The 22,259-nt window shown below is 44.9% G+C and overlaps 1 protein-coding gene and 1 non-coding gene across 2 annotated transcripts in view; one reads left to right on the plus strand and one right to left on the minus strand.

Moving 5' to 3' along the window:
• The first annotated feature begins 252 nt into the window (after nt 1–252).
• Nucleotides 253–22,259, plus strand: part of Ehhadh (enoyl-CoA hydratase and 3-hydroxyacyl CoA dehydrogenase) — a 33,728-nt gene continuing 11,721 nt past the window's right edge. Inside the window, exons 1-4 of the mRNA XM_006987731.4 lie at nt 253–410; nt 9,346–9,449; nt 17,490–17,659; nt 19,579–19,690. Coding sequence (XP_006987793.3) covers nt 337–410; nt 9,346–9,449; nt 17,490–17,659; nt 19,579–19,690 — 460 coding nt within the window. The 5' untranslated portion in view covers nt 253–336. The remainder of the gene's footprint in view (nt 411–9,345; nt 9,450–17,489; nt 17,660–19,578; nt 19,691–22,259) is intronic.
• LOC121821858 (U6 spliceosomal RNA) lies at nt 18,944–19,049 on the minus strand. Its single transcript, XR_006062733.1, has one exon. It is a non-coding gene; the product is annotated as a U6 spliceosomal RNA (small nuclear RNA).

Below are 22,259 nucleotides of genomic sequence, written 5' to 3' on the forward strand. Positions count from 1 at the left end.
ATGAGAAATCCCAGCCCTTCGAAGGGACAGAACCAGAGAGGGATGGACAGACAGGACGCTCAGGACTTCGTGCCCTGGCAGATGGCTGTTTGGGGAACCTGTTGTTGACTTCGGTGGTGAAACCCCCGCAGCTTACCTTTGGCCATTCCCTCTGCCAGCCGAGGAGGACCACCCTCCCTGGAGCTCAGCCAGTCTTGCCGAGCAGGTGGTGCAGAGGGCAGGAGGAGGAGGCGGCGGCGACTCCCATTGGTCCAGCGGGTACCACGCCTCTCGGGGCGGCCCAGAAAAGGAGCCCGGGCTGCTCCAGACGTCAGAGGTGCAGGATATCCTGAGAAAATGGCTGAGTATCTGAGGCTGCCTCAGTCCCTGGCGCTGATCCGCCTCCGCAACCCTCCGGTCAACGCAATCAGGTAACCGCGCCGGGCCAGGGGTGTGGCGGGTCTGGGTGGGTCTCCTGTCCCCTGCTAACCTCACAGCGCGCAACGTTCTGGTTCTGGCACGCCAGGAGCCTACGACAGAGGTGTGGCTTCCTGCAACCCTCCTGCCGGCTTGCAGCCCCAGGCTTTCTGTGTGAAGCCCAAAGCTATAGTAGAAAAACAGAGTAGGGTCCCCAAGCATGTCAACGCTCCCCATCAGAGCGGGTCTACTGAATAGCATTTTCTGAAAAGCTGAAGTTTTGTTTACTTCACCTGCGATGCCCTCCTGTACAATGCACTTAATACTTTACTTTTAAAAGTGAGATCTGTTGTCTTTTTGGAATATGATGTCGTTCCTTTACCTTGTTAATTCCATGTCACTGGTGAACAGAGTATAATTCTATGTTAGCCTCAGGAGACGTCTCCGGTATGCAGACTGGAAGTGGTGGGCCGGATCACGTCCGATACTGTGTAACATTTCACTGAGATGTTGCTAAAATCCCTTCCCTAGGAAAGACTTGCGGCCCAAAGGACAACCCTAGGTGCAGTTCCGGCCAAGTTCACTCGGAGGGGGACCAATGAGTTTATTAGGCTAACTTTCAGAACAGTTAGGGGAGCTAGGAGGAGAAACATAGGTGACCCCAGAGCAGCCACCCTGGAAGCAGCCTTCCCCAGCAAAGAGGATGAGTGCCGCTTGGTTAGGTAGGAGTCCCCTCCCATAGTCCGTCCCTACCTATATCCCGTAGTTCTTCCTAGAGACCCAAGGGTGCAAATAGAGCAGAGAGGGGTGACTGGGTATTCAGGTGACCTGCTGGCCCCCTCCCTCCGTCCACAAGCCCCGCTTTGAGGATCTTTGGTAAACAGGTCCAAACTGAGAATGCTCCTGTGCAGCAGGTGTGAGCAGAGAGGGCGTCTGGGACTGACCAAATAAATCATTCCACTCAAGTCCAGTTTGGTAGACTAGTGAGCTTATTGGGGTTCGTTACGAGAATACAGGTGCTTCCAAAGCGACTGAACCACTCGGCAGCCCACCCCAGCATACGGCTCGTGAAAACCTCATCCCGGGAGACCACCGCACCCCCTCACAGCCGCTTCTGCTCCTGTAACCTGGGGGTCGGGGGGCGGTGAATCTTGCAACTGTCTGAGCTTCCTGAGCATCTTAAACATCGGTAAATTTGTTCAGCTTCCAGCGCCTTGTCAGTTTCTTTAGTTTCCTGAATCTTAGCCTTTTCCTCCTGCCAGGAGGAACGCTTCAACCCCAAGGAAGTGGCTGTATAACAGCAGAGTAAATCACGTGAAAACAGGCTATTTGGTGAGAATCCTCATCACAAGCTGCTGGAGCAAAACAAACAGATGCCAGATTGGCACACACCTGGATTGGCAGCGTTCAGGAGCCTGAGGCAGGAGGAAGCGTTGATCTATTCAGACCCTGTCTCAAAAAAAAAAAAAAAAAAATACAGGAAAGAGGAGACATGTTAATTTTAACTGAGATTTTAAACCACCCTGCCATTAGATTTTATTGTTAAATTTTTTAATTATTTTTATTTTATTTTATGTGTATGGGTGTTTTACCTGAATGTATGTCTGTGCACCACATGCATGCCAGGTGCCCACAGAGGTCAAATTTTTAATCCTTATTATAATATTGTAATGTTAGAGACACAGTCTTACTGTGTAGTCCTGGCTGACCCTGGAACTAGCTGTGTGAACTAGACTGGCCTTGAACTCACAGAGATCCACCAGCTTCTGCCTACCAAGTATTAGGATTAAAGGTGTGTGTTGCTGGAGGGCTTCTCTCCAGGTTCCCCAAGCCCCGCAGTCCCACAATCCACTTATAAAATAATCACGGATTCTGCTGAGCTTTCTGCTCATATTAAGGCACTGTGTCCATCAAGAGGAGAGGGGAAATGTCTCAGTCTCACGTCCACAATCCTTCTGGTACTATTTGATATATTTCTAGCCTTTAACCTGCTCAGTTCCTCCCCAGCCCGGAGAAATGTAAGTCTCTAACTGAAATGGGGATTGTAAGTGACTTCACCCTCGCCGCCCTCCTGGCATCTCTGAGCAGCCTTGGCTCAGTCCCCGACAGTAACCCCCTTTCTCGGCATCCGCTGCAGACTTGTGATTGCTCACCAACATTAACAGCTTCCTTGCTTTTTACCTTAGTTTTGTTTTTTTTTGGCCTCCCTCCCTGCCTTCCTTTTTTCTGATTTTATGCAGGAAGCTATCTCGTTCTACATGACTGAGGTACGATGGCTTGTCTAATTCTCTTTGTCTCCAACCAGTTAAAATCATTCCTTGCTGATGTAGGCAGCCACGTATCCCTCCATTCTTGGAAGTCACAGCTTCTTCTTAAGTATAGAACATGGCTGATTAGCTTAACCTGTCTTACAGAACGATGGTTTTCAACGTTTTCTATTACTATAATCTACCTAGTTTAAAAAAAATAAATTTAAATTAAGTGCATAAAACTTGAAGATGCATACATGCCTACACAATGTAGAACTGAAAGAATTTTCTGAAACCTATCCTGTCTTTACATGTTATAGATTTTGGAAAATTCTAGTTTTACTTCTGTGTCTTCATTTGGAAAATAAACTGGTTGTGGACCACAAGTTGGATTTAATAAGCTTTGGTTTAAGTAACAACAGCAAAAATTTCAGTAGGGAAATCGTGCTGAGGTCGAAGCTCTTCAGGTTAAGGCGGCATGCACAAAACGTTACCTCTGTGTTCACATATGAGTATGGAAGCCAGTGGCTGACTTCCAGTCTCCCTGGTGGCTCCCCACTCCTTCATCAAGGCCCAGTCTCTCCACTGAACTTAGAGCTCACCAGCAGGGCTAGTCTGGTTAGCTAGCTTGCTCCTAGGATCCTGTCTCCTGGTCACCACACCCACCCAGCATTTACATAGGTTCTAGTCTCCAGACATCATGCTTGCTGCTCTTGTGGCAAGTACTTTGACTACTGAGCTATTTTCTCAGCCGGTGAATGCTATCATCATCTCAACTCCACTTACACATCTGGCATTGTAAGCAGGGGAAGTGCTTTCTTAGCTCCGGTGGACCTTGCCTTGCTGGAACCTCTCAGTCAGCTGAATTTAGTAGAACCGTATCCATCACAGCCATTTTCCTTTTCCTATTTCTGAGTTTTTTCAAGGGTCTGCAAGAACACAGATAAAAGAGGAAAGTTGGGTTGGAATGGGAGAAGTCCCTGTCTTCTCCCAGCACTGACTGGGATGATTCTGGCTCAATGTGAGAATCTCTTCAAAGGAGCCAGCCCTTAGTCATACATATCAGCCAACCATGGATGGAAAGTGTCCTCTTATCCAGGATGCTTAGATCTCTGCTGCACACACATCTTTTTTCTTCTTGTATAAAAACTATTAACAAAAATTTCCACATTATGGGATATTACAAATAGTCTAGAATTATAATTTATATGCAGAAAAAAGGCTTTTGCATTAGGGACTTGAGCATATGAGGAATTTGGAATTCTGGGAGGGATAAAAAGTCTTAGAACCAATTTCCCACATATACCAAGGAGCAATTACATGTAATTTTTGGACTTGTAAATGTAATGTAATGCTTTTTAATCTGTTTCATTATCAGATTGGGTTTCCAATTAACCAGTCGAAAGCCAGAAGTTCTGTTTGATTTCCTCTAGGTTAAAGAGTGGAAAGTAACTAGGGGAAAGGTAACTATTGTACACAAGGGCAAGCATCCCCAGTATTCCCTGAGGTCAAATGTCCTGTCTAGAAGCTGGTTCTTTGAGGACCTTCCCCTTGACAGCTAATTCACTAAGTGTACAGATAACTGACTTAACAACAAACAAACAAACATTTTTCTTTCCTTTCTTCCTCCCTCCTTAACCCTTTTCTATTTCTGTTTTTTGTTTGTTTGTTTGTTTTGTATGAAGTTACCTTTTCCTAGATAAGTGAGACATGCTGATTGGAATGACTGATTTTTTTTGAAAGAAGTAGTGTTTAACTCCTTCATTGCTAGATTGGCCAGCCACATTTGCTTCTCTTCACAGCCCTGTTTCTTTCTTTCTTTCTTTCTTTCTTTCTTTCTTTCTTTCTTTCTTTCTTTCTTTCTTTCTTTCTTTCTTTTTTTTTTTTTTTTGGTTTTTCGAGACAGGGTTTCTCTGTGTAGCTTTGCGCCTTTCCTGGAGCTCACTTGGTAGCTCAGGCTGGCCTTGAACTCACAGAGATCCACCTGGCTCTGCCTCCCAAGTGCTGGGATTAAAGGCGTGTGCCACCAACGCCCGGCGCAGCCCTGTTTCTAAGTGCACAGTATAGAGGATTTCTAGCCCTGCTTCTGAAACAGCCATCTTGGCCTCTTTTCTTCCGTAATTCATATAGTAAGAAACTTCATGTTTTACGTTGGAACTGAAGACACACAATCATAACTGAAAACTTGGTGTTTTGAAGCCAAACTTACCCCTACAGGCTACTTGGGCATGTGTTATTGTGTTTCTGTTTTTGAAAAAATGCTGATAGTGTTCAGATGAGGCTTAACTTGATAAGTATTTTTTGTTTTTAATCTAATTTTTTGGTTTTTCGAGACAGGGTTTCTCTGTGTAGCCCTGCCTGTCCTGGAACTCTCTTTGTAGACCAGGCTGGCCTCAAACTCACAGAGATCAACCTCCTAAGTGCTGGGATTAAAGGCCAGCCCCTCCACGCCTGGCTGGTTTTTTGGTTTTTTTTTTTAACTGTTGAAAATGAAAAGCCAGCTGTGGTCAAAGAAGCTGAAACACCAGTGGGCACTGGGGAAATGTTCCCTCACTCTGTCCCCACCCAGTGGGCGCTCCTCTCCTCTCTCTGTCCTCTCCTCCTGATAGTGTGTTGTTCTGAAGACACGCTTGTTCTAGCTGCTGGGGTCTTAACAGGGCTGCAAAGCTGCAGAGCTGCCGCCTGAATCTTTAAAGGTGGAGAGTTCCTCCGGGAACACAGGAGAGGCTTGACCCCATGTCTAATAGTTACCTTTTCCCCAGTTACTTTTCTCCCCTTCACCTAGAGAAAACCAAACAAAGCCGGTTTCCTTTTCCAGGTTTTCCTCTTTATGAACTTTCCCCAAAATTACCAAGAACATAAATAAAAAGTGGAGACGCTAGGTAAAGTGGGAAGACTCTCACCCTAGAGTGGTACTCACTGAGGTTGTTTGGGCCCAGTTGGGGGTCACACTTTACCTGGAAGGAAAAACCCCCAGCCCCTTTTGGTTCCACATCTGCCATTCAGCCAACCCTGGGTGGGAAAATGTAGTCACATCCACCATGGAAGTTTCCCAAATGAACACAGATTATTTTCCCTTGTCATTCTTCTTTGAGTAATGTAGCTCAACAAATATTTACATAGCGTTTCCAGATTATGGGCTGTTGTAAGTAGTCTAGAGATGATATGTGTACATATGAACACTATCTCATTTTCTATGAGGGACTTCACTATCTGAGGATTTAGGTTCCATGGGGGACAGGGTCACCAGGAACCTGTTTCCCACAGATGCAGAGGGAAATGCTTATGCTTTGTGGACTTGTGAATATTATGTAACAGTTCTCAAGCTGTGTCATGATCCGATTGCTAATTAACCAGTCAAAAGCCAGGGTTGTTTTTTTTTTTTTCCTCCAGGTCCAAGGGTAAAAAGTAACAGGGGAAAGGTAACTCAAACATGCTTACTGGACTAGTTTGGGGATTTACCCAGAGAAATAGTTTAATTCTTTCATTGAGTATAGCCAGACTGTTTGCTTGAGTTCCGATGGGTGTTGGCGTGCAAATTTAGCACCAGGTTGCTTACCAGGCCTGGCCCTGGGAACAGTGGCTTCCGCCCGCCCGCCCGCCCTGCCCCTGAAATCCACATGTTTAAAAACTCCATGTTTTACTTTAGAACTGAAGACACACACACTGATGCACTACTGATTCCACAGTTTTGTGAAACAAATCCACCTTTAGAGATTAGTTTGGACTGTCTGATTTTCTTTTCTGTTTGGAGAAAAAAAAAAAATACTGGTTCTTAAGCCTCAAACTTAATTTGATGAACTTCAATTTCAATTTAAAAAAAAAATGTTCACAGGAGAAACACCTGAGCTGTCTTTTCTTGAAGACTCCTTGTCTCCCACAACCCCAATCCCTCCGCCCCCACCCCTCACCCCTGCCCCATGGTCATTTCCTTCAGGCTGTGGCAGCCTCAGCTCCTATATCTAGTACCGAAGTTTTTCCTACAGCAGCTCATCCTTTTTCTTTATTTCCGGTTTTTAAGTTTTTCAGTGTTACCCGATACATACATGAACAGAGAGATGTGGTTGGAACAGGCAAGTCAGCCTCTTCATGGCACCAACTGAGGTGCCCTTTCATCGTTGTGAGGGGCTGCTGGTGTTGTTTGCTTTGGATTTTTGAAACAAAGAGTGCACTCTATAATGCAGGCTGGCCTTGAACTTGCAACAGTCCTCCTGCCTCAGGCATTCAAGTGCTCAGATTACAATTGTGAGCCACCACTGACTGCCATTCTTTACCCAAAAGGAAAATACAGTGGCCTTCTGTATCCCTGAGTCTCCCATCTGCCTTTCAGCCAACACAGATAAAAAGCATAACTACACCCAAGGTGCCTGAGGCCCTAATAAACCCAGAGGCTTTCTCTCTGTTTATGCATAATCACCTTCCCCAGGACACTTCCAATGCTGAGTAGTCTAGAGATGGCAGTGGCCATAGGTTTCATGTGGCTGATCCCCTCTTTTCCTGTAACAGACCTCCACATGTAGGGATTTTCATAATCCAGAATGGGTCTGGAAGGGTGCCCACATTGACTGCATGAACTGTGGTGTAATGGCTCAGAATCTGTTTTCATGATCAGATTTCATTTCTGATTAACCAATTAAAAACAAGAGGTTAAAAGATAGAAAGTATGTAGGTAAAAGATAATTACCCCTCGAAGGGAAAAGCTTCAACTTTATTCCCTAAGGACTTTGTTCTTATGTTTTAAGATGTTTTCTTACCACTCATATTAAGGAACATGACTTACCACATTTTAGCTTGTTTACCAAGTGAAATATATTCCCAGTTTTTCTTTGTTTTATACTTTTATTCTTTCTTGTGTTTAATTTTTGTGGGAAATTATCTTTCTAGCTTACCGACCCCCCCCCCCCTTTTATTAAGACAAGGTCTCAGTATGTAGCACTGGCTGGCCTCAAGTCCACAGATCCACTACCTTCTGTCTCCCAAGTCCTGAGATTTAAGGTGAGAGCCACCGCGATTGCCTACTGAGCTTTTATTTGAATAATTCTTTTTCCCCTCTCCCCACAAAATATTATAAATCCTTAGTTGCTGGCTTAGCCAAACTTCTTTCTATTCCAATGAAAGTCTAGAGTCTCTGGAGAAGAAGGGTATTCCTACGCATTTCCCCAGATCAACGCCTTTCACATCTCTAAATCCTCCACCCTCGTGAGAGGAGACCCTATATTTTACCTAGCAACTACAAACACATGTACACAAACGCATAGCTGAAAAGAAAGTTTCTTCACATTAGAACCTAACCTCATATGTGTGCCATGTTTTATATTCTTTCTTTTTGACAATTGAACACATTTGATTTGATAAACTTTAGGTGTTTTCTGTTTGGGTTTTTGTTCTTGTTATTGTTTTAATAGCTCTAGAGGAAGGAAGGGCTTGTTTAGTGAGGCAGACAACGGCTCACGTCTTCTCAGAGTCCGTTCTCCTGGCTGGGAGACAGACCATGGTCCCCCTCAACTGGCCCTGCTCAAGCTCTGTGGTTTGCAGATACTTTTTTTTTTCTGTTTTCAGAATAAACAGTCATGAATAAGAGATGAGGGGATGATGTGAAGTCCCAGCCCTCTCCTCGGTGACTCCCGGGACAGGGATGTGCAGAAGGGAATAGTTTGGCCTTGGGTTCCATACCTGCCATTTACCCACAGATAGAAAACAGTTGATCCCCCAGCGAGGATGTCACCTTTTCTTTCTATCTTGTCATTATGCCATAAACCGTGTGCCGTGAGCTATGCAGCGTGTCTATTTTGTGGTTTGTTGTAAGTCGTTTGGAAATGATGTTTTGTACGGGGTATGTGAGAGCACTGCAGGGTTTTATCTGCCAGCCTGGAACATGGGGGGGGGGTTTCTGTTTTGCTGGGGGCAGTGTGTCCAGAAGCAATTCCACCCAGACACTGAAGGAAACTGCTCGCTCCTTTTGGACCTCTCGGTATTATGTAATGGCTCATACTCTGTTTATTTGATTTCCTATTAATAAGTCAGGAACAGGAGGTTTTGCTTAATTGTGTCTAGGCAAAAAGTAACTGGGTGAAAGGTACTTATCACTCATGCATAAGGGGAGGTAGGTATCTACTGTGTTCCATGAATTTTTGTCTTGTTGGTCTCAGCACATCTTTTGTAACAGTTTGGTTTTTCCATTTGGTTTGAAATGTTCACATTGTACACATAACAGTGAAGATTCTACATGGTAGCGACATATACTTATCAGGTAACTCTGTGCTTGTGATAGCATGTATAATTTTTTAAAACTGGTAACTAATTTTTCATCATCAAAGTTAGAGGGCAGTTGCCAGGCAGTGGTGGCACACCTTTAATCCCAGCACTCGGGAGGCAGAGCCAGGCAGATCTCTGTGAGTTCGAGGCCAGACTGGTCTACAGAGCGAGATCCAGAACAGGCACCAAAACAATACAGAGAAACCCTGTCAAAAAAAAAAAAAAAGTTAGAGCGCAGTGGAGGAAAGTAATAATTGCTTTGAAAGTGCGTTTATTTTATCAGCTCGGCACTTAATTGAGAGTAGACATTTTATCTATTGAGCAAATAGTAAAAGTTCTGTGGTGAGAACCTGTGTTGTTTTATCTATCATCAGTTAAAGAAAATCTCTAAGATCATAGAAATTTAATTTTGACTAATCCACTTCATGGACTTGTTTTCTTTCAGCCCAGCTGTCATAAGTGGGATAAGAGAAGGACTCCAGAAAGCCCGGTCAGACTATACGATTAAAGCCATCATCATCTGTGGATCAGATGGCAAATTCTGCTCAGGTGAGGACTGTCTAAGTCTTTCCCATTACCTCTAGAACTATGCCCAGTCTAGTGCATCGGCTGTCCCTGTGGGTAAAAAGTGAGGGTGTAGCCGGGCGGTGGTGGTGCACGCCTTTAATCCCAGCACTCGGGAGGCAGAGCCAGGCGGATCTCTGTGAGTTTGAGGCCAGCCTGGGCTACCAAGTGAGTCCCAGGAAAGGCGCAAAGCTACACAGAGAAACCCTGTCTCGAAAAAAAACCAAAAAAAAAAAAAAAAAAAGTGAGGGTGATGAACAAGGCACTAGAGCGGGAGAGAAAAGCATCATGGGGGAAGGGACACATCTCTCCCAAGAGAGATCTAGACAGGATTGTGGCCTTTGTCTCTTATGTAGACTGAGCCTTTGAAGAACATCCAGCCTTGAGGGCCAACAGCTACGGCCATAAATTTGCTGTGTATCTGCTCTGCATACGTCCCTTCCACCCTGTGTGAGTTTGGGCTAGCCTCTGATATCCTTACCTCATTTTCTCTGCCAATAGAGTAGGAGCCTAATTTGTAGCTGAAGGAGGTCGTGTGGGATTAAATGAGATTTCTTGGCTGAGCATTCTTTTTTTTAATGCTGAGTGCTGTTTATTGAAGGAGGGAGGAGGTCTTAAATACAGGCTTACAGCACAATGGGAGAACCCCGGAGGGGAGGGCAGAAGTTCGCTACTGATGTTTTACAATCTTGCATCTAAGCTGTTAACGCCCATTATTCAGGATACACAGACAAGGAACTTCCCTTAAGCATCCAGGAGGGTGAAACCCGGGAGGGAATTAGCATAGGGAGGATATCAAGGTCAAGGTCAGCAAGCAAGACAACAGTTACCCAAAACGCGGGCCAGGGCCCTACAGGTCCCCCTTTTACTAATAAATGAGCTTCTGACTTAGGTTGTGTGGGATGTCAGCAGGTCACCTTACCCGTCATGGAGACACCTGCCCAGGCCACACAGGTGTTCTGTCTTAGATTGGTGAGCGCCCCCCAGGCATTACCCATCTCTGAAAACTCATTATCATACAGGCTCAACCATGTGTGAGCTGTAGAGTTAACTGCTGCCAAAAAGCTCAAAGTGGTGCTGGGCTTGCAATCTGTGTGTTCGACACAGAAAAGACCAACAGAAGTTCTAACCCACCCATAGCCAGTAGGCTAAAGGCAACAGTCATTCCCTTCCTTAACGAGCCATACTGCAAATTGGAGTCCTTATAAGATGGTATCCCAAAAGCAAATGGAACTTGAGTTTATAAATTTATAATTTTCAAAGCCAATCAAAATGTATATAACTATTGAATTAAATTTATCATGCCCAATAGAATGAAAGATTAATTAACTGTAGTAGCTACTTTTGCTGCCAGGGTCTCCACTGTGCTAGCTGTAGTAAGCGATTATGAAATGGTAATCCCAGAAACAGTAGCAGCGGTGGCCACCTCTGCTATAACAGCAACAACAGCAGCAGCAATGTCAAATTCTCTGCTGGAGCATGTGGGCATCCACTGGCATGGACACAACTCCAGGAACACAAACCGCCAAGGCCCATTTTTCTTGATCCCAGCACGACTTAATCTGACAGCTCTATAAAAGAACAACTAAGAACCATAAAGAAAAAACAGGCAGCTCACAAGGAGTATAACTAATGGTCTTATAGTGGCTACATTCAGGCTCATAAATTTTAAGGTGTCTTCAAAAGGGGCTAAATGAATTTCAGGAGGCCAATAAATATTGCACAGAGCCACTCCTGAAAATTAGGTACTACACCAGCTTGAAGAGGATTTTGAAAATGAAAAGGCTTAGCTGGCATGCTACTGTTAACAAATGGAGGTCAGTGACTTCAGGGTTATCCTTAATCTCCAAGGTGTCTGGGTGACACATTCTCAAACATACTTGAAAAAGCAGTTACCATACATTACTTTCTGGAGAATCCAACCGCATGGCTACAGTTCCTAGGCTTATGTTAATGCTTGCCAAAGCTGGCCATTTTGGACTCTCAATCCCCATTGGCATCAGAAGGGGAGAGTTTTTCACAAAGGCCCGATAGGTCTCTGCCATGTTGGGCTTCAGCACTGGCTGAGCATTCGTGTCAGTGTCTGGACCCAGAACAAGTTCAGGAAGCATTACCATTTTATTCACACTGCATCTTGAAGTGGAGTTCATTTTCCTTCAGACAGTGCCCCCTCCACGGGACCCTGGCACTGCTCTCGTGGGTCACTGTGTGACAGTGACAGCATGACCAAAGGGTCTGATGTGTTGGATCTTTCAGTGTGGTCCGTAGAGCCTCTTTCTTTCCCTGCCCTGAAAATGAATATATTGAACCCTTTGACGGAAGTCACATGGAGATGAGGGCCCTGGGAACTCACCAGACCATAGGTATTCATTGTTTGTAAATGATAACCTGAAAATACCCCGTTGTTAGAGTCAGGATAAGAGACAGTATAAAAATACTGACCACAGTAGTCACTGCTTGCCCTGCCTGATTATTTACTAATTAAAACAAAATGATAATGATCTTATATGCATTTTAATGCTCAGCAGATCCAGATGAAGAAGGCTGAGGAAGAGACAGGTTAAAATAACACACCAACATTAAACCAGCTATGAAATGGCTTTCTCACTAGAATCTGAAGCTTGAACACTCACAATGATGATCTGAGGCTCGAAAGGGGCTCAGAATCATAGAACACTCAATTTTCAGCTGGGCAATGGTGGCGCATATCTTTAGTCCCAGCACTCAGGAGGCAGAGCCAGGCGGATCTCTGTGAGTTCAAGGCCAGCCTGGTCTACAGAGTGAGATCCAGGACAGGCACCAAAACTACACAGAGAAACCCTGTCTCAAAAAAAAAAAAAAAAAAGAAAGAAAGAAAGAAAAGAAAAGAAAAGAAAAAAATTGGTGGTGCACGTCTTTAATCCCAGCACTTGGGAGGCAGAGCCAGGCGGATCTCTGTGAGTTCGAGGCTAGCCTGGTCTACAGAGTGAGATCCAGGACAGGCACCAAAACTACACAGAGAAACCCTGTCTCGAAAAACCAAAAAGACAAAATCCCCAGGGGTTGGGGATTTAGCTCAGTGGTAGAGCACCTTCCTAGTAAGCACAAGGCCCTGGGTTCGGTCCTCAGCTCTGGAAAATTAAAGAGAGAGAGAGAGAGAGAGAGAGAGAGAGAGAGAGAGAGAGAGAGAGAGAGAGAGAGCAAGCAAAAACAGTGCATCTGAGAGGTCTGAAAGCGAGTGCACTGGTGCTCTCCTGCGGCCTCAGCATTTAAGAGGTCGAGGTAAGAAGGTCATGAACTTGAGGCCAGCCTGGGCTACATAATGCATTCAAGGCCAGCTCAAGGTTACACAGAGAGAAAGCCTCAAAAGAAAAGAGCTGGAAGATGAGGAGAAGGGCCACAAAATAACATCTGGCATGACATGGCCACTGCGGTCACAAACCCTCAGCAGCTGCAGTCCCATACTGGACCTGCACAGGACGGGTCCTAATACTATTAATGGACCAGCCTCAATAATAGTCTTCCCAGGGGCCCAGAAGAGAAACTACAAATGGCGAGAATTGTTTTTGGGTAAAGAATCTAAGTACACCATGCTCTTTGTCCGTTTATTTTATTCCTCTATGACAAAATTCTATCTACACAGCTTCAGCTCTGTCCTCACATTCAGGTCCTCTCTGTGCCCACTTTTCCTGTCCTCATAATTTTAGTAAGCTCTTGTGCTTTGACCACATCTTCGTCCTTGGTTCCTTCTTCTTCCATCTATCCTTCCTAGCTCCTTACTCCTGGCCCGGATAAGCTCTACAAGAGATCTGCCTTACCTTCTACAGAATCTCTGCCTTTCTTCTCTCTGGTCATGCGACTCTATCTACCATCTACAGGAAAACTGTCTTGTTCTTTCTCTCCTGGCCATGCAATTCAGTTCTGGCCAGGAATCTTGTTCCACCTTTTACTCCACCTGGGTATGCAAAAACCTCCTTTCTTCTGAGTCTCTGGAATGCCATTAGGCCTGAATGCAAGGAATGGTCTGAGCTTCATTTGCACAAGAAACAAAGCTATGCATCTAAAGTCTGCCTGTCTCCTAGGCTCTGTGGGGAATTAGTTACCTAGAAAGAGGATCAGCTCCTGGGAAGCTTACACTGTTTGCCAATATGGTCTAGTAATATGTGGGCCCACAAGAATTTCATAGCAGAAGACAGCTGAAATATTAAAAACTGAATAACACCAAATATTCCATGATAAATGGCTTCCTCTAGAAAAATACCTTGAAATTTCTAGATTATAGCTTTATTTTTTTATTTTAATTTATTTTTTTGGTTTTTTGAGACAGGGTTTCTCTATGTAGCTTTGCGCCTTTCCTGGAACTCTGTAGACCAGGCTGGCCTTGAACTCACAGAGTCTGGCTCTGCCTCCCAAGTGTTGGGATTAAAGGCATGCACCACCACCGCGGGGCTAGGTATAGTTTTAATATCCAGCTGAATCTCTATAATATATTCTTGCAGCCCACAAGAGTCCTATCCTTGGGCAGTTGTGGGTTGGGGAGGGACACCTGGGCCCCTACCACTCTCTGCTGAACCGTTGACCGCTGGTAGATGCTGGGAGAGCGGGGGTCGTTAGTTGTCTTCTCACTGCTGGCTGCCAGCCTGAGTGGATGAGGGTGACACAGATGGCCCTGGCTAAACTCCATGGTCCATAAAACAGATCACAAAGACATGAGTGCGGGGAAGGGATTTTGTAGAGAATGGATGTTGGCAGGGACAGGGTGAGGATGAGAGTAATCACAGTGCATTTTATACATGTATGAAATTGTCAGGCAACACAATTAATTTTAAAAATAGCTGGAAAAATACATGAAAAATGCAAGTAACATTGACGATACTAGAAATATGAATTAGGAAAATATTTTTTATCTACGAAAACTGACTCAAGGGGAAGGGAAGGCCAAACAGTTGTGTATCCATTACAGAAGGGCTCTGTGTGCTGGTACCGGCCTGTAATCTCCACTCAGGAGGTTGAGGAGCTCCGAATCATACAGTGAGTTTCCCACAGCAGCCTGATCTACATTAGCAACATCTTGAATCAAAAAGTAGCAATAAATAAATAAATTCAATTAGTAATCAGAAAACTCACAAAGTAAATTTTCGGCCCAGGGTGGGTGGCATCATTGGCAAACTCTCCTACAAATTCAAAGATAATGCTCCTTCAATTTTATGATAACATTTTAGGAAGGCAGGAGAAGGCTCCTGGAACCTTTTTTTTTTTTTTTTGGTTTTTTTTGAGACAGGGTTTCTCTGTGTAGCTTTGCACCTTTCCTGGAACTCACTTGGTAGCCCAGGCTGGCCTTGAACTCACAGAGATCCACCTGGCTCTGCCTCCCAAGTGCTGGGATTAAAGGCGTGTGCCACCACAGCCCGGCAAGGAACCTTCTTTGGATAAGTCTCCAGGTGCTACTGTAACACGTTTCCATCAACTATTTTTTTGAGATAGGGTTTCCCCATGCAATTCTGGCTCACCTGGAACTCACTCTATAGACCAGGCTGGCCTCAAACTCACAGAGATCTGCCTTCTCTGCCTCCTGAGTGTCCATAATCATTTTAAAATAATAGAAGTTTCCTGTACCTCGGTTCTGGGGGCTGGACGCTCATGATGGGACACCAGCAGGCCCTCTTCCTGTGGGGTCTAAGGAGAACCTTTGCCTGTCCCCTCTGGCATCCTGTGGCTGGCACTGTCAGTCCTTGCTTTGGAAGTGTTATTCCCCACTGTTTCTGTCTTCACATGCCTTCTTCCCAGCAGGTCCACAGTGAAGTCTCTGATCTTAGGTAGCTTCTGATTACCCAGTATTACATATTTTCCTTTTATAAGAGATTCGTTATTTTATGTATATGAGTAAAGTTTTGCCAGCATGTATGCCTGTACCGTGTGCACGCAATGCCAGCAGAGGCCGAGAAGGGCATCCGATCCTCTAGAACTGGAGCTAGAGATGGTGATGAGCTGCCCTGTGGGTGCTGGGAACCAAATCCAGGTCCTCTGGAGGAGCAGCCGGTGCTCCTAACAGATGAGCCATCCTTCCAGCCCCTGTGTCACCTCTTCTGAACGTGAAGGGCTCCACAAAGGCTCTGCTTCCAAGTCAGATGATATTCACAGATACTCTGTGGACACAGCAGTGCAATACCTATCTCAGTTTGTGCTGATGCTAGCCTGAGCTTAAACTAGTACCTGACCAGGGCAGTGTGAGCAATCAAAAGGATAGAGCAACCCTGATCTTGCTATTCTCCAAACAGGACCTCCTGTTATGTAAAAGGTGTGACAACCACTCTTGTCTTAGAAGTATGAATCCTGGGATACTCCGTCAGTGTTACTTATCCCAGTAGAAGATTAAAAAGGATAATGATATGGTTATTTCAAGAGATGCAGGGCAAATTATATTCAATAGAGAACATAAAGATAAAAATTCTTAGTGAGCTAGAGTTGAAGATAGCCATGTTTACAAGACCTACAGCAAACAAAGAAATGGTGAGTAGAAAGCTCTCCTTGTGGGAGGAAGAGAAGGCTGAACTCTGCTCATTTGGACTTAGACCCTTTTCCAGCCTACTGAACTAGAAAAGTAAACCAATGGTGTAAGGATTGTAAAGGAAGCTTTAAAACAAACAAACAACAACAACAACAAAAACACCCCATTATCCAAAGATACGGTTATGTTTGCAGGAATAGCAAAATAAGTCATCAGAAATTCATTGTAATTAAGAAGGGAATCTAATAAAACTTCTAGACATTAAACCAGTGTCCAAAATTGAAGTTTTCTCCAAGAATTGGAATCACTATACCCTTACCTTTGGTTTCTGTGAAGCTGTGACCACACTGTTAGTTAATTGGCCGCGTTGTGCTCTTACCCTGCAAGAAAATATCATGAAACATGACAGAACCCGCTAATAAGAGTTTTATTAAAGATAAAGGGTCAGAGAGTGCGCAGGCCTGTGGGAGAGACTCGTGTGTGGAGAAGAAGAAGGAACCAGGAACATGGTGACAGATTTTTAAAAGCTGGGCGTGCCCAGGTCATATCACTACTCCACGCATGTGCGTAGATCACATGGCCACGTTTCGCGTTCTATCAGGGACTAGAGAGATGGATCAGTGTCTAAGTGCACTGGCTGTTCTTGCAGAGGGTGAGATGGCCATGTAGCCCTCTGTAACTCCAGTTCCTGGGAATCCAAGGTTCTCTTCTGGCCTTCACAGGTACTGCAGGCATGTGGTACACAGACACAAAATGCAGACGAAATCCCCATACCCCTAAAATAAAATTAAGTAAGTCATTTAAAAATGCTTTCAGGAAACCAGGACTTATCCTGGGTACACGAACTGGCTTTTTAGAGCCCATTCCATATGGTGCCATGCCTTACTCAGCCTTGATGCAGTGTGGAGGGGCTAGGTCCCTACCTGGTGTGCCAGACTGGGTTGACTCCCCAAGGGAGGCCTTACCCTCTAGGAGGAGGGGATGGGGGTAGAATAGGGGTAGGTGGAGGGAAGCAGGAGAAGGGCAGGAGGAGGAACAGGGGTTGGTATGTAAAAGAATGAATTTTTTTTTTAAATAAAAAATTATTTTAAAAATGTTTTTAGGAAATATATAGAGACTAAGTTGGTTATGGACATAACTCGTAAATAGTCTGCATTTAACTATGGCATTTTACACTGTAATGGCTTTTGCTCTTAGTGAAGAAAGGGTGACATTCTTAACAACTAGGTTGGTGAAGAGTGAGAGGGCCTGACTCTCAAAACGATAGACTTAGTAAAGAACTAGTTCTTTTTTCTGGGCTCTTCAGTTTCCCCAAAGTTGAAGCTGCTCACTACCCAGTGGGAACGCAGAATGTGGAAGGTGATATGGTTCCTGGTAAAGATGTGATTTTTCTCTCATTTCCTTCTGTCTACAGTCTGAGGCTGAAGTGCCTCTCAGCCCCAAGGCATCTGAGCCTTCTAAGACTGGCTGTGTCCCCTGGTGTTCGTGACAAAGACCCAGTCCTTCTGAACCAACTCCTCTTGTCCCTGTGTCTTTAGGTGCAGATATCCATGGCTTCAGCGCTCCCTCCTCTGGCCTCAGATTGGGAGACACGGTCGATGAATTACAGAGATACCAGAAGCCAGTAGTGGCTGCTATCGAAGGTGTGGCCCTTGGAGGAGGACTAGAGCTGGCCCTGGGCTGTCACTACCGGATTGCCAATGCAGAGGTAAGAGACTCCTAGGGATGGGTTGGGGTGGGGCTTGTCTTCAGTGCAAACTCTAAAGGTGGGCTAGGCCTGGGCCTGATGGCTTTGAACTGCTGGCTTACCGGTGACGGTCCTGTGCCATCTTGGGTGCTGGCTCCACTGTTTGATTCCCACCTCCCTCTTCCACAGTGTTCCCTGAGCCTTAGGTTCCAATGTTCTTTTGTAGATGTTCCATTGGGGCTGGGCTCCACAACTCTGCATTTTGATCGGTTGTGATTTTCTGTAGTGGTCTTTATCTGTTACAGTGACAGGGGGTGGGAGTGGTGGTGAGGAATGCACTGTGGGTATAAGGACAAATATTTACAATGCAGTTAGAAATTGTTTAGTAAAGCGGTAGTTGTAGGTTCCCTCCAAGATCTCTGAATTCACTAGCCCTGGGTAGCTGGCTAGGTTTCCAGTACCAGAGATGACTTCCCTTTTGTTGAGCGGGTCTTAAGTCCGACTCGAGAGATGTTGGTTACCACGCAGATGTGGGTGCCACTACTGCATCCATGATACTTGTTACGGTTCGTGAGCATCATGACTAGATTGTTGGTTGCTTCCCTCCTTTGGAAGCTGGTGATGTCATGTAAACTAGTCCTCAGGAAGGAGGCTTTCGGGTCAATTCCAGCTTCACAGTCTCTGGGTCCTGTTTCGGAAGTGCCTGGTGTCTTCAGCAATAGGGACCTTCCCTTCCACCTCTGGGAGGCAACCAAAGATAACAACAATATTCTGTAGCATTTGGGGAGTCTCTTGGACAATCCTGACCAACAACCTGAACAGAGACTTCTCATGTCCGGTGTTGGGTTTTCTGTTAAATTGTCTGTGATTCTTGTGGGCAGCATTGTCAGCCCAGATGGGAAAATACCATTTAAACTATATATGTACACATAATACAGACTCATATGTGTTATGTGTAATTTTTGGCAGAGAGATAATAGTATGATGCCCTATGACTTTTTCAGACATCTGTGTATGTGCATGTATGTGTGTGTTGGCATTTGGCCTGCGTGTATGTCTGTGTGAAGGAGTCAGGTCCACAGGAACTGGAGTTGCAGACAGTTGTGAGATGCCCTGGGAATTAAACCCAGGTTCTTTGGAAGAGCAGCCAGTGCTCTGTGGAGCCCCCTTTTCAGACATCTTTACTATTAGTTTAGCCTTCTCCCCCTTTATTCGGTTTTTTAATCTCCTTCCCCCTTCCTAATTAAAACTCCCCCCCATGTCCCCCTTCAAATCACTTGTACCCCAATGTCCTCTTCTCTGTTGAAAAATAGGGAACGCTTCATGAACATGTGTGTCATCCTTGGCAGCTCCCATGATAATCATCTCTGTATTGTTCCAGTTCGGGCATGTGTGCTGCCAAAGTGAGCACCTGCCTTTTTATTATATTCATCCTGGCAGGCATCACTTGTGTTTCATTGTGGCTTACATCTACATCCCCAGTGGCAGATGAAACTGAACGCTATTTACCACTTGTATCCTTTCTTTGGGGGATTGTTTATTCAGATAATCAGCCCATTATTAGTTGGTTGTCCTTTTCTTGTTAGGTTGTGAATGTTCTTTGTAGAGTGGAGATACGGGAAGTTCTGTATCGTTCTCTCCCTCCTCTGGGTTTTGTCTTTATGTTCTGATGCTTGCAGGGACCTGAAAACTGCAAACTACTTTGTTATTGAAAGGGGTACTTGTAGAGTCAAAGGAAAGAAATGTGCCCAAGCAAGGATGTGTGCAAACAGCAGAGCTCTGCTCATGTTATTAAAGGAGACAGTAAACACTGTGTGCCTTCTAGAGACGGTTGCTGATTTCAGTGAAGCTGTTTCTTATGGTGTAGAAAGTCCTGGGCACACTAAAATCTCAATGCATTGTCTCACTACGGTGGCCTTTCTGCCTTTAATGTCTTGTAGGCTCGTGTTGGCTTTCCAGAAGTCACACTGGGAATTCTTCCTGGTGCCAGAGGAACCCAGCTTCTCCCCAGACTCATTGGAGTTCCTATTGCTCTCGACTTAATTACCTCAGGTTAGTAGAAACCTCAGCTATGATTTGGATCAATGTGGAGAACGAGACCAGCGTCTAGGAAGTCTGGTCTTGGTCACTTACTGCCCACACAGGTTCTAAGGAGGCTATTTTAATTTCTCTGACTCTAAATTTTATCGTCTGTAAAATAGAAACAATAATTTTCTTGAGCACTTCCTAAATGTTTCCACGAAGAGCCCATGTGAGAGCCTTCTAAAGGAAAGTACATGCACAGGGCCCCTCTGTTTGGAGGTCATGTTGTAGTCTGTGTTATTCAAAGACTACATATTCATGCGGGAACCATAATAATCAGACCTGGTTTAGAAAGTTGAATGTCTGGGGCTGTGGTGTAGCTCAGTTGGTAGGGTTCTTGTCCAGTCCAGCATGTGTGAACCTGAGTTGGTTCCTTGGCACTGCATAAAACCAGGTCTGGTGATTGGTGACTATTATCCTAATACTCAGGAGATAGAGGCAGGAAGATGCGGCTCATCTTCAGCCATATAGTGTGCTCAGGGCCAGTAGAACATGGAAGGGAGGGAGGGAGGGAGGGAGGGAGGGAGGGAGGGAGGGAGGCAGAATATCCAAAAGAATTAAAACTAGAATTTTCAAGTTTAGGTACCAATGATTGAATTATTCATTTTTAAGGTATTAAGATGATAGTTTAAGTGAAAGTGTTTCTTTTTGAGTAGGGACTATGAGCCAAACACTTGGCTTTAGTTGAGGTGAGGCTGGAAGACAGGACATGTACAAGTATTTACTCAAAACAAGTGTGGTTAATCGTAAGTCTGTGGACAGTAGCAGTACCCACCAGAGGGTGATGTAAAGATTGTGTAGGTTACCACAGTGAGCTTAGACGTGGCATGAACTTCCTATCCCTCTAGTCTGATATTGCTGTTTCTGTCTTTTTCTAAGTAAAACTAAGATGAGCAATGAACATAGCGAAGTCTAAAATTCATTTATTGTAATGAAAAGTTGTGTCAGCGTGTCATGAATTGGTCATCGTTTTAAAATCATTTCATTCAGAAACCTTCCTAAGGTTCCTGGCTTTAATTTCCATTACAGCAAACATTGACAGATACCACCTACATAGATAGTAGCCTTTTGGAGCCCTTTACAATTTCTAAGAATGTAAAGGGATGAAAAATGCTTAGAGCCAATAATAGAGATCCATATGCTCTGATTAAAAACTGACAGGTGAATCTCTGTGAGTTCAAGGCCAGCCTGGTCTGCAGAGCTAGTCCAGGACAGGCTCCAAAGCTACAGAGAAACCCTGTCTCAAAACCCTCCCCCCCCAAAAAAAAAAACCTGACAGAAAAACACAGAACCAATAGTCTATATGAATTAAAAATAGCTTTGCTCTTTTAAATGAGATAGATATGTGGAAGGAAAATTAGAAAAACTAGATGTATGGAATTGAAATTCACTCAATCAGGTTACACATTGTTTAATGACAAGTAGATTCAAAAGAACGTAAAGTATTTGGAGTGATTTTGATTTCTTTGGAGAATGCTTATAATTCCGCATTCTGCAGAAATTCAAAGCACGTGAGACAGGTTAGTTCTTCAGCAAAAGACAAAACAGAAGGAGAAGCTCAAAATAAGTAACCACGGTGGGAACTGAGTTTGCAAGCCCTGAGGTGTGCAGAAGTCAGCCTGTGAGGAAATTCGTCAGGAAAGCAAGAGCACCTTGAGAAAAAAACAGGAAGGAAAAGGAGAAGTGAAGGGATCTTGGGCTGGTCTTTGCCCACAGCACTGATTCACAAGACGCCGCTCTTTTAAACTCTGAGATTGACAAGTTTTGATTCGCGTAGCAAAGGCCCCTGTAAATCAGCAGGCAAGCTGGCACAGGAATCACACGCCTGTCCTCTTGAGTGGACAGTGTGATTTGGTGGCCCCAGGTTAGCTTTAAAATGACATCTCAGGAAGCTTCCATGAAGACATCCAAATGTTAAGTTTGAGAAAAATTCTTGGAGAAATTTGGGAGGACACATGCCAGAGTTGACCGTGTGAGAGGCGCTGTGTGCTCCAGTCACTTTGGGGTCCCCTGCAGCTCATCATCCAGCACCTTTGGGTGACAGCCTGCTAGACAGAGGTCCCATCTACACCACCCAGGAGAGGACAAAGCCACAGGGGAGGCTTTGGGTTCAGCTCGCAGGGTCTTGTGTTTTACTCATTAGTCGTTTGGAGCAGAACTGGGCCTTTGTGAAGGCGCTGGTAACTAAAAATGCCCCCAGGATGTTCTGAGACTCAAGAGCATGGCAACAGCCAGCCCCTCCCACGGGCAGCTCACACTCCCCTACCTTGTTGCCCCAGAGATTTCTGTAGTGCCCAGATTTCATTTTCTATGCCCTGGTCTTTCTGCTCTGCCTAAGCAGGTTCACGTACACTCACCCAAGTGTCCTTAAACAGAGAACACTTGACACCATTCGCCTGCCCCACGCTCCTCACCGGATGAGGGGGTCTGAAAGGCTGTTGATAAGCACTCGCCGAGGGATCCTCCCTCAGCAGAGCACTGATGCCACCAAGCTTGAGGTTACGGCCACACTTCACTGCCAGGGCATTAAGGAGCAGAC

The sequence above is a fragment of the Peromyscus maniculatus genome, chromosome 12, assembly GCF_049852395.1.
Source record: "Peromyscus maniculatus bairdii isolate BWxNUB_F1_BW_parent chromosome 12, HU_Pman_BW_mat_3.1, whole genome shotgun sequence".
Classification (NCBI taxonomy): Eukaryota; Metazoa; Chordata; class Mammalia; order Rodentia; family Cricetidae; genus Peromyscus; species Peromyscus maniculatus.